At 35.7% G+C, this 18,420-nt stretch overlaps 1 protein-coding gene and 1 non-coding gene across 2 annotated transcripts in view; both read left to right on the top strand.

Moving 5' to 3' along the window:
* LOC136036235 (uncharacterized) overlaps window positions 1–18,420 on the top strand; it is an 87,755-nt gene that overhangs the window by 28,717 nt on the left and 40,618 nt on the right. Inside the window, exon 5 of the mRNA XM_065718332.1 lies at window positions 17,604–17,771. Within this exon, the coding sequence (XP_065574404.1) occupies window positions 17,604–17,771 (168 nt within the window). The remainder of the gene's footprint in view (window positions 1–17,603; window positions 17,772–18,420) is intronic.
* On the top strand, window positions 16,979–17,050 carry Trnam-cau (transfer RNA methionine (anticodon CAU)). The gene has a single exon. It is a non-coding gene; the product is annotated as a tRNA-Met (tRNA).

The following is an 18,420-nucleotide window of genomic DNA, read 5'->3' as shown; positions in this document are numbered from 1 at the left end:
TAATAGTCCTCAATAAAAATTTGTAATTTTGTGTCCTTTTGATTTTACAAGTGGGAGGGGGTATTTCCAGCAATGCCCATGGCTCTATCATTGTTTCGTAAAATAGTCATATTTCTAGCTTTACTAGTTTTGCTTACTGTTCACGAGGCACAAAGAAAGACAAATACGGAAGAAGAGAATCTAATCATATGTGTGCAAATATAGAACTACCCACATATTTTCCGCAAAACTCTAATTTTACTAGCACTTTAATACGGCTGCTATAGATAACGTTTACCATCGTTGCCACAGTCACCGTAGTGCTGTCAAGTTGAATTATGAAGGTTTCAAGACTGCTTATAACTTTAGTACCACAAGTAATCTAGCTGCAAGGTTGCCACCAACAACGAGGAATAAACACTCAACACAAATAAATAATGAAAATGCTGGAGAAAGATTGACTAATTAATAGCAAAAACATGTGTTAATTCTTTGCTTCTTATTAGTTTCCAGTTTCTGAGTTGTATTGACCCTAGAAATGCGGCATTGATTTGCCGCATCTTATTGTGGAGTCGCTGCGAATTTCTAAGCTGCATTGATCCTAGGAATAGGTTATTGATTTATTACTACTACTTACAACTCACTGCAGCACCAAGCCGCCTGAGGTCAGCACAGCTGCGCAAGCTCCTCCTCCATTCCAATCTATTCAGAGCCTCCCTCTTTACACCCTCCCAAGAAGTTCCTATTTCCTTTAAATCTTTCTTAATGACATCCTGTGAGGCCAGACAAGGACGACCTGCTTTCTGTTTAGCCCCAGGCGGTTGGCCGAAAAGGAAAATCTTTGGCAATCTGTCATCCTTCATCCGCAGAACGTGCCTTAACAATCTCGACCTTTCTTTCATTATAGCCCTAGAAAGCGGGATTGAACCATACTTTTCGTACAGCCTAATGTTTGAAATACGATCAGTCAGACGGGTACCCAGAACAATCCGTAGGCAATTTCTCTGGAAAACATGTAGTAAATCTTAGTCCGCTTTTCGGGGAGCACATGATTCAAAGCCATATTTGACCACTGTCATCACCGTACCTTACAATATTCTAATCTTGGTTTGCAGACTTATCTTCCTATTCTTCCAAACTTTTTTTTGGTTGGGAAAAAAAACCTGAGCCTTGGCTATTCTACTTTTAACATCTTCACTGCTCCCGCCGTCTTTATTAATAATGCTACGAAGGTCAGCGAAGCTGCCCACCTGATCAACCTTTTCGTTACCCAGCGTCACCTTTTCATCTAAGTTCATTAAAATGATCCATATAAAGGGGGATAGAACACAACCCTACTTAACTCCTGATTTTATACAGAACCAGATTATTGAGTTGCTGCATCTTATTAGGGAGGCGCTGCGAATTTCTAGGGTGCATTCATCTTAGGAATGCGGCATTAATTTGCCGCATCTTTTTATGAAGCTGCTGTGAATTTCTTATCTGTATGATCCTTGGAATGAGAAATTGATTTGCCGCATCTTATTATGGAGCTGCTGCGAAATTCTAAGCTGCATTGATGCTACGCATGCGTTATTAATTTGCCGCATCTTATTCTGAAGCTGCTGTAAATTTCTGAGCTGTGTTGATTCTAGAAACGCGGCATTGATTCGCTGCATCTTATTATGAAACCGATGCCAATTTTTTATGCTACTACGAATGGGACATTGATTTGCCGCATCTTATTATAGAGCCGATGCAAATTTCTAAGCTGCTTTGATGCTGGGAATGCGGTATTGATTTGCTGCGTCTCATTAAGAAGCTGTATCTAGGAATGCGGCTTCCTATTAGTTCCAAACTTCTAAGCTGAATCGATCCTAGGAATGCTGCATTGGAAGGGAGAAGTGCATGCGGCATTGATCCTAGAAAGACTCTTCTTCGTAAAAATTCTCCTAATTACAATTTGGCACATTCTGATAAAAGGCGCCTAATTCGAGAATTAATCAACGAAGGTGGCAACACTGTATGAGAGTGATTTTACTTTCGGACAGCCTCTTGATTTTCTAGCCTTATTGATTCTCAATAATATGTGATAGTTCATCTTTCTTATTTAATTTGTATTATCCATAGCCCCAGGCCAACTAGTAATTTGAGTTTAATAGAAGTATAAAATAATTATTGTTTCGAAGAAATTAGTTCAGAGTAAAAAGAAACATCCCCCCAAACTTTCAAACGATCTTGTGGGCAGTCAAACCAGTCAAAACATCTAAAACAATATCAACTGTACCTTCTTGCCATTAGTAGTTTACATCTAGATTATTATTATTTCTTTTCATAAATTCTGTGATTTTCCTCTGCCGTCATGATAACCTTCACCGTCTGTCCTAGGGGGGGGGGGCAGAAACTTTAAGGAAAACAAGGAAAGTAATATAAGAATTTTTTTTTTAGTTATCTTTCTTCCATTGTTTGCGGGGGTTGTATGTTTTGAAAAATACCTTTTTTTTTACATCTTTATCTAAAAATTGGAATAAACAAAAATGTAAACCCCCTCTCCCCTGCATTTAAAAATAGATGTATCTTTTTTTTATAAAGAATTGAAAAAACAAACTTGCCCTCTTCCCCTTTTATTTTCGTGAATCCCTTGTTTGTTGAAGATAATTTTAAGTTTTGGAATTACGAAATCTTTTAGGGATTTCTGCTCCGAATCATGGTAGTGACAAATCTAAATTAAATACCGTGTCCTTTTTATCGATTGAAACTCGAGTCGTGCCCGTATCATAAATCCAATATAATGTATTATAAACTTACAAATCTACGCATCGTGGTTGCCGCGGTTAATTTAACTTTGTAAAAGGCGAAACTCGGTCAATAGCAACTCAAAATTAATTACTTTGAAGCCAAATCAGATCGAAACCAAAAGTACACCACTGGAATCGTCATAGTCAGGAATTTTATAAATGAAACTTGGATTGAAAAACCTCTTGGCTTGAAAAACAAGGAAAATAACTTTTTTTGTATAAGAAGCAGTTACGTGTCCTCCATTTTCCCTTCTTCACTGCTAGTGAGGCACTGGAATATCATAGAGAGCTGCTAAAGGGTTAATTTTAAAGGATGTGCTACATTTACTCGGTTTTGTAATTAAAAAACACCATATTTAAAATAAAATCCATTTTGTTACAAAAAAAAACTGCATCTTCCCCTACAAGATGAAGAATGGCGTTATCTCGTAGGTTACAACCATAAATGACGATATAGTAAAATACTCTGTAGGGTGCCTTGAGTAACGATGATAACGTAGTTCAGGATTACATATCCTACAGGACAGATGAACTTCACTATTATTGTGTTTCTTTGTATAGTCAATGAGACTTTTTTGTTCATATTATGAAACTCGCATGTTTATAATTATAATAATAATAATTTTATTTTTGCCCGCTCATACAAAAAAAAGAGAAAAGCGGGGTAATACAAAAGAAGAAAAGGAAAAACAAGAACATTCAGCATCAAAGAACAACATTAAGTAATAACTTCTTCATTCGCACTCGTAGATCGGATGTAGAGGCAAAAACTCGAACTATGTTCGCAACGCCTTTTTTTCTGTACTTGTTCCAGTAGACGACACAACGACAATTGGGTCCACCCTATTTTGAGATCTTACAACGAATATGTTTCTCTCGTAGAGCGGGTATCGAAACAAAACTTGAGGCATTTGCATTAAAGAGATCGGAGTTTTAGTCTGTCAGTTTGCGTGAACCAGTCCCATAGCGGAGATACATAAAGCAGGTGAGGGAGAGCAGCCGCTGCGTAAAGCTTTGCAAAAATCTTCCTGTTTAAGCTAAATTTTTGAGAGACAAGCTTCCCGTAACTTGAACGAATACTCTTGGCAATTTTCTCGTTTATTCATAAACGAGAACTTCTGACATCATGACCGTACGTTATTCCCAGGCTCTTCATGGTATTTCCAGGAAAAATTTCCATTTGTTCGACCGTAACATATGTACGGCCATTGCTTTGCTGCTTGCTTGCCAAGGGACAAAATTCCACAAACTCCGTCTTTAGTGCGTTGACCCTTTGACCGATACTTTTGTGAATATGTTTGCTTATTTGATTGAATATTGCACACTAAAGTTTCAAATGAATCATTCTTTCTTTAACAGCCAAATAATTAATCTATAGTTTTATGGTCATAACGCCCATCGTCTTCACAACGATGACATGAACCATGCTCTATTATTGTTTTATTAGTTGATGAGTTTTGACAACTCATTGATGAGTTTTGATCTACTTGCTGCTTTTAAACTTCTTTGCTACGAAATAATCAGCAAAACCCCACGAATTGCAGCCAAATTTTGTAGAAATGATAAGCTTTTCAAGGCAGTCGATCTTTTAACAATTGGCTATTCGGTTTCTTCCTAAGAATGCTTTCTTCTATGCATTGGAAAATTTCAGCGCATGCAAATTTTTCTTTTTCTTTTGCAAAAGTACTATTAAAAATCGTACTAAACCCGCTAGTTCTATATGAGTCTGATAATCTATGCATATGAAATATCACATTGCCCAGTTTTATGAGTAGTTGCAGAAATTGCTTTAGAATCTTATTAAAATACTAGCTGTTGGGGTGGCGCTTCGTGCCACCCAACACCTAGTTGGTGGGGGCGCTCCCCCCCCCCAATCCCCCCGCGCACGTAAGTCGTTACGTGCCATATTAGTTACGCGCCATTGTAGTTGTGTCCCTGTGTCCCACCTGTGAATATAGATTGATATATATATATATATATATATATATATATATATATATATATATATATATATATATATATAAAAATAAGTTGTCTGTGTGTGTGTACACTAGCTGTTATATATAAAAATAAGTTGTCTGTGTGTGTACACTAGCTGTTGGGGGGCGCTTCGCCCCCCCCCCAATCCCCCCGCGCTTGTAAGTCGTTACGTGCCATATTAGTTACGCGCCATTGTAGTTGTGTCCCTGTGTCCCACCTGTGAATATAGATCGATATATATATATATATATATATATATATATATATATATATATATATATATATATATATATATATATATATATATCTATATATATAAAAATAAGTTGTCTGTGTGTGTGTGGGTCTGTCGGGTGACGTCATGTTTGTGTGTCGAATGACGTCATGTTTTCGACTGACGAAATTACAGACCGGGACATCGGGACACAAATGACGACCGGGACACCGGCACATAGGGAATATAAATGACGACCGGGACACTCAAAGAGAAAGTGACCGGGACACAAGGAATGTTCGAATAGCAATCACCATCAACAAAGCACCGGGACACAAATGACGACCGGGACACAGGGAGTATAAATGACGACCAGGACATAAGTAAAAAAAAACTAAAAAAACTAAAAAAAGGTAAAAACTACAAAAAAAACTAAAAAGAAAAAAAAAACTAAAAACTAAAAAAAAAACTAAAAAAGCAAAAAAACTAAAAAAAAAAGGTAAAAACTACAAAAAAACTAAAAAGAAAAAAAAACTAAAAACTAAAAAAGCTAAAAAACTAAAAAAAAACTAAAAAAGAAAAAAAAGAAAAAAAAAGAAAAAAATGAAAAATTAAGGAGAAAAACAAACTAAAAAAAATAAAAATAAAAAAAGTAAAAACCAAAAAAAAAACTAAAAAGAAAAAAAGGGGAAAAATACAAAAACTTATTTCATCATATACCATTTCAAAAACGAATGTATATACAGACCGGGACACCGGGATACAAATGACGACCGGGACACAGGGAATATAAATGACGACCGGGACACAGGGACACAACTACAACGGGGACGCCGGGGGGCACAGGGGGATACATAAATGACGACGGGGACACAGGGAATGTTCGATTAGCAATCACCATCAACAAAGCTCAAGGGCAATCATTAGAATCATGAGGTATAACTAAAAAAACTAAAAAAAGGTAAAAAACTAAAACCTAAAAAAAGACCAATTCAAAAACGAATGTATATACAGACCGGGGCACAAATGACGACCGGGACACATGGAATATAAATGACGACCGGGACACAGTGACACAACTACAACGGGGACGCCGGGAGGCACAGGGGGATATATAAATGACGACGGCGACACAGGGAATCGTCGATTAGCAATCACCATCAACAATGCTCAAGGGCGATCATTAGAATCATGAGGTATAGATCTGAATACAGATTGTTTTCCCATGGACCATTATATGTGGCATGTTCAAGAGTCGGTAAACCTGACAATCTATTTATATTCACAGACAATGGGACAGCAAAGAATGTTGTATATTCGCAAGTTTTACGTAGTTAAAAACATATATATATATATATATATATATATATATATATATATATATATATATATATATATATATACATTCACAGGTGGGACATAGGGACACAACTACAATGGCGCGTAACGACTTACGCGCGCGGGGGGGCTTGGGGGGGGGGACGCGAAGCGCCTCCACCAACTAGGTGTTGGGGTGGCGCGAAGCGCCACCCCAACAGCTAGTATATATATATATATATATATATATATATATATATATATATATATATATATATATATATATATATATATATATATATATGTATATATATATATATATATATATATATATGTATATATATATATATATATATATGTATATATATATATATATATATATATGTATATATATATATATACATATATATATATATATATATATATATATATATATATATATATATATATATATATATATATATATATATATATATATATATATATATATATATATATATATATATATATATATATATATATATATATATATATATATGTTTTTAACTCATTGTCTGTGCATATAAAAAGATTGTCAGGTTTACCGACTCTTGAACATGCAACATATATTTCCATGGGAAAAACAATCTGTATTGAGATCTATACCTCATTATTATAATGATTGCCCTTGAACTTTGTTAATGGTGATTGCTAATCGAACATTCCCTGTGTCCCGGTCGTCATTTACATATCCCCCCTGTGCCCCCCGGCGTCCCCGTTGTAGTTGTGTCCCTGTGTCCCGGTCGTTATTTATATTCCCTGTGTCCCGGTCGTCATTTGTGTCCCGGTGTCCCGGTCTGTAATTTCGTCAGTCGACAAACATGACGTCAGTCGACAAACAACTTCATGACGACATACAGCTCAATCCTTATAATGACGTCAGTCGACAAACATGACGTCAGTCGACACACAAACATGACGTCAGTCAACAGACAAACAACTTATTTTTATATAGATAGATAGATAGATAGATGAAGAGTTTACAATAATAGAAAAGTGAATGTGTAAGTATTTTTAAATTTCTGAATACTTTCTAAAATTAAAATAGAATATTTAAAGTTGTCATCTATCTGATGAATAAAAAGTATCGGAACCGTCAGAATTCCAACCTACGTGGGGGAACCCCTTTGGATTTCAAGTCCAACGCCTGAACCACTCGGCCACAGTTGTTTAGTTTCGATATCTATTGAAGAGGCTTAAAATTGATTTTTAGCTACTGATAACGCACAGATACAAAAAAAATTAAATGTAGTAAGATTTACGATAATATGCAAAGTAATAACCCATGTGGACCATATCTGAACATATTATAATGTTAAACAATGATAATACATCTTAAATTAACAGTTACTACAGTAAAGCGGCTATAAGACTCTCCTCCGGAGAAGAAGGATCGAAGTTTAAGTTGCTCTGTAGTAACGATGTGTCTCAGAATCTGTTGCATCTGTTGTATGATGTGTATCTAAAAGACCCAATGCTGTTTCACCTTTCTGATTTTTAATGTAAGTTCGTACGTAAGTTTGATCTACAAGATAATTAACAACACTTCCGTAACCTTTTGAAGTAGCTTTATATCACACATTATTACGAAGAGCATTACAGAGTATTAACGAGTCTGTACGAAGCGCTTAAGTCGGCTTAGAACCAGACAGCAAAAAAAGTCCTTAGAACCTCCTGAGGAGGTCCTTAGGACCTCCTAAGGAGGTCCTCCTTAGAACCTCCTGTATGAATGTAGGCTTTGTGCAATCTTAACCCCATCTATGTCGCAACATGGTTTTCCACTTTTGATGATGCTCTTCTATCAACAAGTATCAAAATCCTGCACGAGCAATCTCCTGTGTGTTACCACCAATTCATTATATATTCATGTCTTCAAACATTATACTGCTATGGGAAGACAGCCCATAAAAGACACCTTAGCCAGGAAGAGGTTTTCAGCTCAAAAAAGTCTAGCAAATTTATACCTTTCTGTACTTTTTATATCCAGCCTATCCTCATCAGGGTTAAGAGAAAATATCAGCGAATACCTGGGTGTATCATAAATCCAGATATTCTAATCTCTCCAAACGAGCAATAGTTGTATATGTTTGTATGTTTGCATTTTTTCTTGAAAATAGCTCCAAATATTTTTTATTTATTTTCTTTTGAATTGGTGTTCTGGGATTTTTTTTTGCCCTAAAAAATATCTATATAGGTCACGAGTTGGAGAAAATTCGTTTAGAGCTTTAATTTTGGAAAAAAGATCGGCGTGAGTGACGTCATACTTATGCGCACATTTCAAAAGAATAAGTTTCATAACCCCCTCCCTCGGAGTGATCGTACGGTTTTTAGTATCTATGACGCAGGCAACATTATAATATGAATATAGCTAAATATAAAATCCAAATGTAATGAATCCATTCACAAAAGACGTTTTAAGCAGCTTCATAATGTGTAAAGGACAAATGAATAATCTAGACCATCAAATGTGACAAAACAAATCCGAGCAGCTAAGGTAAAGGGTAGTGAAAAAAAATTGAAGTAGAGATAAACGAAAATGAAGAACAAAGAAATATAGCGTTGGAATACTTGCGACAGCGACAATTACAACTAGATCTACGTCGCATGGGTAACGTGAGGTGTTGTGGCAACGTTTGTTCGGCTTCACCGAGCTAAGTGTTGCGAGAGCAACACTTTGATTTTGTTTCCTCGCTTCGATTAAACGCCGAAGTTGTTAATCTGTAAAAATCTTAAAATAAACAAGTCCCTTACATGTCTTACCACTGGAACCAAATTGGTCTTACCATCAAATACACCGGAAACAAATAATAGGTACACTGACTAGCAAAAATTGCGAACCCCTCATTGCCCAAGATGATTATGAGCTAACAGCCGACTGTTGCTTAAAACTCCCCTATATGTCTCACAATTGGTATCCGCTTATTTTTGGTTTCAGTGTGTACCTTACTACTGAATTTGTCAACCCCTTTGAACTTTCAAACTGGTACATCTCATGAAGCAATTTTTCTACCGAAAAATGGATGACATATACTTTGATCAGCTCATCAAGAGCTATCGACTGCCATCGAAAAAAAATCTATCTGCCTTAGTTCAAAAGTTGACTTTTTTGCCGTAGGCCAAGTTTCTAACGTCATCACTTAGAAAGGAGCAAAGGAAAAACTCTAATTTCTTTAGCAATGAAAGAACCTTTAAAGTTTAAGAGGCACACCTGATACCATTTCTGTATCGGCCTATTTTTGGTTTCAGCGTGTACCTTAATACTGAAGTTGTCAACTCCTTTAAACTTTCAAACTGGTATATCTAATGAAGGAATTTTTCTACCAAAAAATGGATGACATATACTTTGATCAGCTCATCAAGATCTTTCGACTGCCGTAGAAAAAAATCTATCTGTCTTAGCTCAAAAGTTGACTTTTTTGCCGTAGGCCAAGTTTCTAACGTCATCACTTAGAAAGGACTAAAGGATAAACTATAATTTCCTTAGCAATGAGATTTTAAAGTTTAAGGGCACATCCGATACCATTTCTCTACCGCAGTCCCAAGTGCGAAAAACTGAATGATAAACTGAGCTGAAATCACGGACAGAAATGAGTAAAAATAATAGATGGAAGCACTTTTGGTCCCCACTTTTTTATTTCTGTAACATGTTTCTATTTATCACTCAAATAAGGTATATTGGCTGTGGGGCCGGGTAACTGCCGCATATATTTAGTCTATCTTCAATTTGAAACTGATGCCGGCCTGCTTGCCTGCTAGAACAGAGCTTTCCACTCGAAAGCAGACACATGGTTTGATGAAACGAAAGCTTGACTGCATAACTTCAGATAGTTCTCTCTGACATAGGCTATAAAACTCCAAGTCACTTCACACACTATAGGCTCTGGCTCGAGGACAAGCAAAAAATTATCCTTTTTGGCTCCAGGCAAAAGTTCAACGAAGCTTTCCAAAATGCAAAGTCATATTCATCAATCCGGCCTAAGGTCCACAGTTTCCGTAAAAACCACAGAGGTTAGACCCTTACCACTTTCTAGGAATAAGCTGAAATCGAGATGCTAGGAACAAAAAAAAACAAAAAAAAAAACGACAAAACCAAAGTGTTGCTCTCGCAACACAATGAGTCAAAATCGAAAGTGAAGATCAAAGAAATATCTGGTTATAAGATAAGCGACAGTGAAGATAAAACGAATCAGTAACTAAGGTGAAGGACAAAGAAATATGCGGTAGATGTGGAAACGATGAGCAGGACGAATTAAAATTGAAAGTGAAGAAAAAAAAGAAGAACCAGAAGATAACGCCGTGGAACGCTCGTTTCCAGCATCATGTATATGCACGACAACGCTAAGCTTGATAGAAAATGTCCCAGAAGATCCATGGGTATCTGAGTAGTGAGAGGTCAGTGGTATGGCCATAAGTGATTCGACCACAGATCCTCCTATGAATCTGTTTCGTGCAGTTTTGTATATTTACTGCATTACTAGAGAAACTTCACTTCCATTGCCTTCAACACGAAATTTCCCATCATAAAAATCGATTGTGGAGTCGTTGATGTAAGAATGCCAAGAAGTAGCTCATCAGAATTTTCCTCCGGTCAATTTACCCTAATTTGAGATACCTTACGGCACCTCAGGAGAAAATCTCCCAATCTATCCTCCACAATGGTTCTCAAGGGGTTTACCAGTAATTCAGGGGAAAATTTAAAAGTCGAGGAATTTTTTTTTCTGGGGCGGGGTCAAACCCAGTAACCTCCTCTTGATTACATCCCTGTTGCTCATACATTTTCCCTTCTTCAGCTGTTGCGTACAAAAAAATCCAAGCAGTAATTTTCTTAGCTACAGTGTTGCCATTCCTAGTGATTTGTTACTATTATTAAGTTTTTTTTTCTTGCCAACTAATTTTGTTTTGCCCACTGATTTGTTTTATTTTATTCTGGATTTTTCATAAAATCGCAAATAATTCCCTGCTTTGGTCAGCTGTTTTCAATGGGAGAACCAGCAGTTAAGTCAACCCAACCGGACTTTGAATTGAACCTCAGAAGTACAATAATAGGACGGATACTGTTATATGAGTATCAATGTCGTTATATGAAGTGATGTGAATTTGTGCCGTTTGTCCATTTGTAAATTTTTCTGGAATTTTCAATTGAACACTTTGCCATGTTGAACTGAGTAATTTGAAACCAAATATAAGGTTCTGAGGATATACCTGTTATATAAACAGACATATATCGTGTACACGTTACCGGGAATGTCCGAAATCTGGTTTATGTCGACGTTAACCGGTGAATGTTCGAAATTCCTTTTTCTCTGTTTGAATTCAATCAGCTTGGTGAGTCTATGCTATGTTGGTAAAAGTTAAAGTTAGGTTGGGTTAGATTATGCTAGTTTAGGTTAGGTTAGATTATGTTAAATTTGGTTCTAAATATCAGAAATGGGTGGGAACCTAAGCTAACCTAACCAAATCTAATCTATTCTAAACTAAGCTGTCATCATCAAACCTTGCACTATATTGAAAAAAAACTGGCAACACTGGTTAAATTCAATGAAGAAAAAGGTATTTTGGACATTCACAGGTGAATGCCGACTTTCACGAATTTGCGGACATTCACGGTAACATAAATATGCAGTGATATAAATGTGTCCCGTTTCTTCATTCGTGTTTTTTTGTCTAAAGTTTTCTATCGAACCCGTTGCAACCTTTAACTGAGCAATATTTGGTTGAAATCAAATTTAAAAGTTTAGAGAATATATTTGAAATATCTCGATTAAAAATAACTAATTAAATAATTCTAGGATGTAATCAAGTAAACATCGCAACGTGTTCGATTGAAAATGTCAGGCAAAAATATACGTATGGCGAAACGACACAAATTAACATCATCGCATATAACGTCGCTGTTACTCCTAAGGCTGTATCTGTTCTTTTCACTCTTCTGAAATAATCACCAGACACCATTCACTAAGCTGTTCTCAAAGGGCTAAGCTGATCAACGCGTGGTTGAACTGATTTCACTGCTGGTCCTCCCTTTGAAAACAGCTGATCAAAGTGTTTTTTTTTATCTTCTTTGCGATTTTAAGAAAAAAAATCAAGAATAAAATAAAAGGCAAATTTAAAATTATTGGATGATTTCAACAATTTCAAATTGTTAGGAAACAGGATTAACAAGGATTAGAAAACGGGTCCTGTCTTAACTTTGGCAGAAATCCGTCTTCCTTAATCTTAGTTTGAATCTACTGTCACCTGTGTCTATTCTAGGGTTTGAAAACGCATTTCTAATCATTAAAAAAAAACTTTGAAATTAAGATAAATTTTATTCTGATATTGAATAGGTATGAGGCTCAAAACCCTACCTCTGGTCTTCGTGAGGGCTTCTTTCTTTCTGAAAAGTGGGTACTTGTCAATTATGTCGACAAGATATATCCAAGATGTGGTGAAAATGTAAAACTTATTATGGAATTATGGAGAACAGGCCGCCCAGAATGCATTATATTAAATACCTAACCCAACCACCTCTACATATTAAGTTTTCAATTAAAAATGTACCTATATTGTCGTCTATCTCAGTGAGACTAAGCTAATTATCTCCGAATGCAGACAGAGAACCCGGTTTTACTCAGATCAAACAGATAAAACTTCTTGAGTGCGATCAACTTAATTGACAAGTATCGAAAGTCCCACTTTCGTAATACAAAATTAATCCAATTTTATCAAAGGTCGGTTCCATGTGACGGTGAAGGAGGTGGGTGTAGATGCTTCAGAATGGCTTCTCAGGACATTATTTAGGCTCTTACTCTATTCCAAAAGGATAAAATACATGAAAAAAACCGCCATTTAGACTATTTACCACTTTTTTGGTTATTTTAAGAAAGCGTTTTCCTTCTAAATGAGCGAAAATTGCAACAGTGTTAAATTCATTATTATGAATAAAACTTCGTTAGATGTTGTTTCATACGTGCCTTTGATCTCGCCCAAGTTTTCCTGCTTCGTTCGAACTTCAACACTTTCCATCCATTTTCTCCCATGGTTGGCTTCTTTTTTTATTATCAAACAGTTCGTGGTAACGAACCGCAATCCCTCGCTCTTTACGCTAAAGTTTGACTCTGCCACAATTCTACTTTTTAAAACAATTAAAAGCTTTAGCGTAAAGAGCGAGGGATTGCGGAGGGGACAACCCGTTTTATATACGGAGTAATTTCTGTTCGTTTTAAGTTTTAATGTCGCTCCTTACTTTCAGCTAAAAAAATTAGTTTTTTTTTTTTTTATTTAATCAAACAGTTCGTGGTAAGAAACTGTAGTAAGGAGCGATCCGGCTCAATAGTAACCAAAACTCTAAAAAATTGAATTTTGGTATCAATAGCTACATCAAAAGAATCGCATTTTAATGCTGATTTTAAATATACAAGTTTCATCAAGTTTAGTCTTAGCCATCAAAAGTTACGAGCCTGAGAAAATTTGCCTTATTTAGGAAAATAGGGGGAAACACACCCTAAAAGTCATAGGATCCTAACGAAAATGACACCATCAGATTCAGTGTATCAGAGAACCCTACTGTAGAAGTTTCAAGCTCCTATCTACAAAAACGTGGAATTTTGCATTTTTTGCCAGAAGACAAATCACGGGTGCGTGTTTATTTGTTTGTTTGTTTTGTTTTTTTGTTTTTTTTTTGTTTTTTTCCCCAGGGGTCATCGTATCGACCAAGTGGTCCGAGAATGTCGCAAAAGGGCTCATTCTAACGGAAATGAAAATTTCTAGTGTCCTTTTTAAGTGACCAAAAAAATTGGAGGGCATCTAGGCCCCCTCCCACGCTCATTTTTTCCCAAAGTCAACGGATCAAAATTTTGAGATAGCCATTTTGTTTAGCATAGTCGAAAATTTTAATAACTATGTATTTGGGGATGACTTACTCCCCCGCATTCCCTGGGGGAGGGGCTGCAAGTTACAAACTTCAACCAGTGTTTACATATAATAATGGTTATTGGGAAGTGTACAGACATTTTCACGGGGATTTTTTCGGTTTTGGGGGTAGGGTTTAGGGAGGGGGCTATGTGGGAGGATCTTTCCGTGGAGAAATATGCCATGGGGGAAAAAAATTCAATGAAAAGGGCGCAAGACGAATCTGGTCGCGTTAGAAAAAAACGTCAAATTAAGAGCTTAATATACAATGCTGGGTGTTCGGAGCCTCTCTATTATAGAGTATAATTTGAAAAAAACACAACTATACGAGCGATATTACATATATACCACAACCATAACTCAACTAACGAAAGAACTGCTAAGAGATAACACAACTATAAAGCGAAAACAGGTGAAAACTAACGGGAAAATAAACGAACTAAGAGGTGGAAGGGGCCCAGAGAAAAAATATAATCCTTTTTCAATTTTGAGCCTAACTTCCGCAAAGGAGAAATAATGTCAGAAGCCCCGAAATACCGAATTATTTTCTTTTCAAACAGTTCGTGGTAAGGAACTGTAGTAAGGGGCGACCCAGCTCAATAGTAAACGGAACTCTAAAAAACGGAATTTTGATGCTAAAAGATACATCAAAAGAATCGAATTTTTACGCTGATTCTAAATATATAAGTTTCAATTAATTTAGTCTTTTTCATCAAAAGTTACGAGCCTGAGAAAATTTGCCCTATTTTTAAAAAAGGGGGAAACATCCCCTAAAAGTCATAGAATCTTAACGAAAATCACCCTATCGCATTCGGTATATCAGAGAACTCTATAGCAAAAATTTCAAGCTCCTATCTAAAAAAATTTGGAATTTTGTATTTTTTGCCAGAAGACAAATCACGGGTGCGTGTTTATTTGTTTGTTTTTTTTCCCAGGGGTCATCTTATCGACCAAGTGGTCCTAGAATATCACGAGAGGGCTCATTGTAACGGAAATGAAAAGTTCTAGTGCCCTTTTTAAGTGACCAAAAAAATTGGAGGGCAAATAGGCCCCCTCCCACGCTCATTTTTTTCCAAAAGTCAACAGATTAAAATTTTAAGATAGCCATTTTGTTCAGCATAGTCGAAAACCATAATAACTATGTCTTTGGGAATGACTTACTCCCCCACAATCCCTGAGGGAGGGCTGCAAGTTACAAACTTTGACCAGTGTTTACATATAGTAATGGTTATTGGGAAGTGTACAGACGTTTTCATGGGGATTTTTTGGTTTGGGGGGTGGGGTTGATGGGAGAGGGCTTTGTGGGAGGATCTTTCCTTTGAGGAATATGTCATGGGGGAAGAAAAATTCAATGAAAAGGGCGCAGGATTTTCTAGCATTACTATAAAAAAAACAATGAAAAAATAAACATGAAAACGTTTTTTTCAAATGAAAGTAAGGAATAGCATTGAAATTTAAAACGAACAGAGTTTATTACGCATATGAGGGATTCTAAAAATACTTTAGCATAAAGAGCGAGGTATTTAGGAGGAGATAAATACCTCGCTCTTTATGCTAAAATATTTTTAGTGATTTCAACTATTTATTCTACGGCCTTTTTTAATTCAGGCGTCATTCTTAAAGAATTGGGACAAAACTTACGATTTAGTGTAAAGAGCGAGGTATTAACGAGGGTACAAACCCCCTCGTACACATAATAAAAATATAAGAATATAAAAGTTTGTTACGTAAATTAATTCTTAAGTTACGTATATATTTTTTACTAATAAAAACGTTCGTTGAAAATTAAAAGTTCTAGTAGCCTTTTTAAGCAACCGAAAAACTGGAGGGCAGCTAGGCTTCCTTCCCCACCCCTTATTTCTCAAAATCGTCTGATCAAAACTAAGAGAAAGCCATTTAGCCAAAAAAAATTAATATACTAATTTCATTTCGATAATTTATGTGCGGAGAGCCAAAATCAAACATGCATTAATTCAAAAACGTTCAGAAATTAAATAAAAAAACTAGTTTTTTTTTAACTGAAAGTAAGGAGCGACATTAAAACTTAAAACGAACAGAAATTACTCCGTATATGAAATGGGTTGTCCCCTCCGCAATCCCTCGCTCTTTACGCTAAAGTTTGACTCTTTGCCACAATTCTACTTTTTAAAGCAATTAAAAACTTTAGCGTAAAGAGCGAGGGACTGCGGAGGGGACAACCCATTTCATATACGGAGTAATTTCTGTTCGTTTTAAGTTTTAATGTCGCTCCTTACTTTCAGTAAAAAAAAAAACAGTTTTTTTTTTTTAATTATTATACAGCCACGATGGTGATAAGCCAAAACTAATTGGCGTCGGTCTGGGGATCTTGTACAGTGATTTATTGTGCGCTTTGGATTTACAATTGTTAGTTTTACTGCTTCCTGATATCATTCTACAATTGTGCCTTAGATTCCTTCCTCTCCCCTAGATGGTGAAAAATACTTATTTGGTTATTTTCGTTGAAACATATCTTTTTTGGTGTTGTTATTGAAAAAAAAAAGAAAAAAACAGAATTACCCACGTTTTCAAGAACTCCCCCGCCCAAAAAACAAGCGCCATAAAAACTCACTCTTTGTTGTTTCTTTTAATTTGGGCGTGTGTTTCTCAATAAATAATTGACATTGACAACCAATCTCTCATCTCTACCATCTATTTCTAGAAAACAGATCATTGTAAATCAGTGTGTGTAGTTCGAGTGTTGAAATCCTTAATCGAACCAATTAATTCATCATATGGTTCTTGGTTTCATTTGTATTACAAGAGCAGCTTGGCGCAGCGGAAGCGCGCTGGGCCCATAACCCAGAGGTCGGTGGATCGAAACCACTAGCTGCTAAATTTTTTTTCTAGTGAAAATTAATTTTAGAGAATAAATTTCGTAGGTTGTTGAAATCTAGAGCGAAAAGCTTGCTCCATTTCAAAAGTATAAATGTTCTGTAATTTTGTTAGAAGTTGGTTTACATTGCTTGCTTTTGTAAAGGGAAATTGGCAACTTTTTTTTTTCAGTTTATAAAAATACCAATAAAAGGCTTTTTCAATGTAAATACCAAATTACTTTTTAAATTTAGGGGGGATACCCCATTCTATTGACACGACTGATCAAAGATTAAGCTTCTGGTTCGAAAACCTTCTTAGATGTCATAATTTTGTATAATATCTCATATGCTCTTATATATGTTTCATCTTTTCCATATTGGTCTATTTATCTTTAATTAAATTGAATGTTCCTACATCGTGTCTTTACTTTACAGTTTTTATAGATAATTAAGATACCTAATTAATTATTGTTAATTAGCATATTTTACTATTACACTATCCATGATTTTTTCCTTTTTTTATAATGGCTTAAGTGTATATTTATAAGGCTTGATAAAAGTTTTTATTTTTAGAATCTGTTGAATGAAGACTTAGCCGCCCCTGAGAAGGCACTGTTGAAGAAATATGTCCGAGAAGGTAAAATGAACGGTTTAGAATTATCAGAAAAAGGACTATCAGCTGTCAAACAAAACATGGCAAAGTTGGAGGAGGCCAAATCTGCATATAGAAATCGAGTTAAGGTAAGTGGAATTCGTATTTTACAGATTTGCTATGGGAGTGGTCGCCAAAGTTATTATCCAAAGAGCCAAATATGAACATTACAGTAAAATTTAAGGAAATAGGAGCCAAATTTGCTTGTTCAGTAAACTTTTTTTGCACTTAATAAGTAGGAGCCTAAATAAAACAAAATTTCATATGTATTGAAACTTTATTAATGCGAACAATATGCTTGCATCTCCTTGTAAAGTTTGAGTCTGTAAGGTTTGTATATTGTGGTTTTTAATTTTGGCATGTTTCCAAGCTTATCATCAATAAGATAACTTCTCAGTTTACTTTTGATAATGTTCATGCTTCAAAAGGACTTGTCCGCATATGCATGCACAACCGAAAAGGGAAAGAACAGCAAACGCAAGCTATTTCAGCTGATCGTAAGATTCAGGAATGCTATTCAAAGCGTTGAAACTGCTCATGTCTTCCTTCTCCAGGTCATTCATAGGTCATCCAGGTGATTCACTTGTGTTGTTAACTAAGATTGCATTTGTTTCTTCTCCAATTTTTCCAATTCAAACAAAGACGTTCGAATTTAGAGTGTCTTATCTCCTTGTTTTTTTTTGTTTTTGTTTTTTAAATCCAGCAACTGTATTCCAAAGCTACTAATGTTTCCAAGCT

Source organism: Artemia franciscana, chromosome 15 (assembly GCF_032884065.1).
Source record: "Artemia franciscana chromosome 15, ASM3288406v1, whole genome shotgun sequence".
NCBI classification, from domain to species: domain Eukaryota; kingdom Metazoa; phylum Arthropoda; class Branchiopoda; order Anostraca; family Artemiidae; genus Artemia; species Artemia franciscana.
Note: the sequence above shows the minus strand (reverse complement) of the source record. Positions and strands in the feature narration are given on the sequence as shown.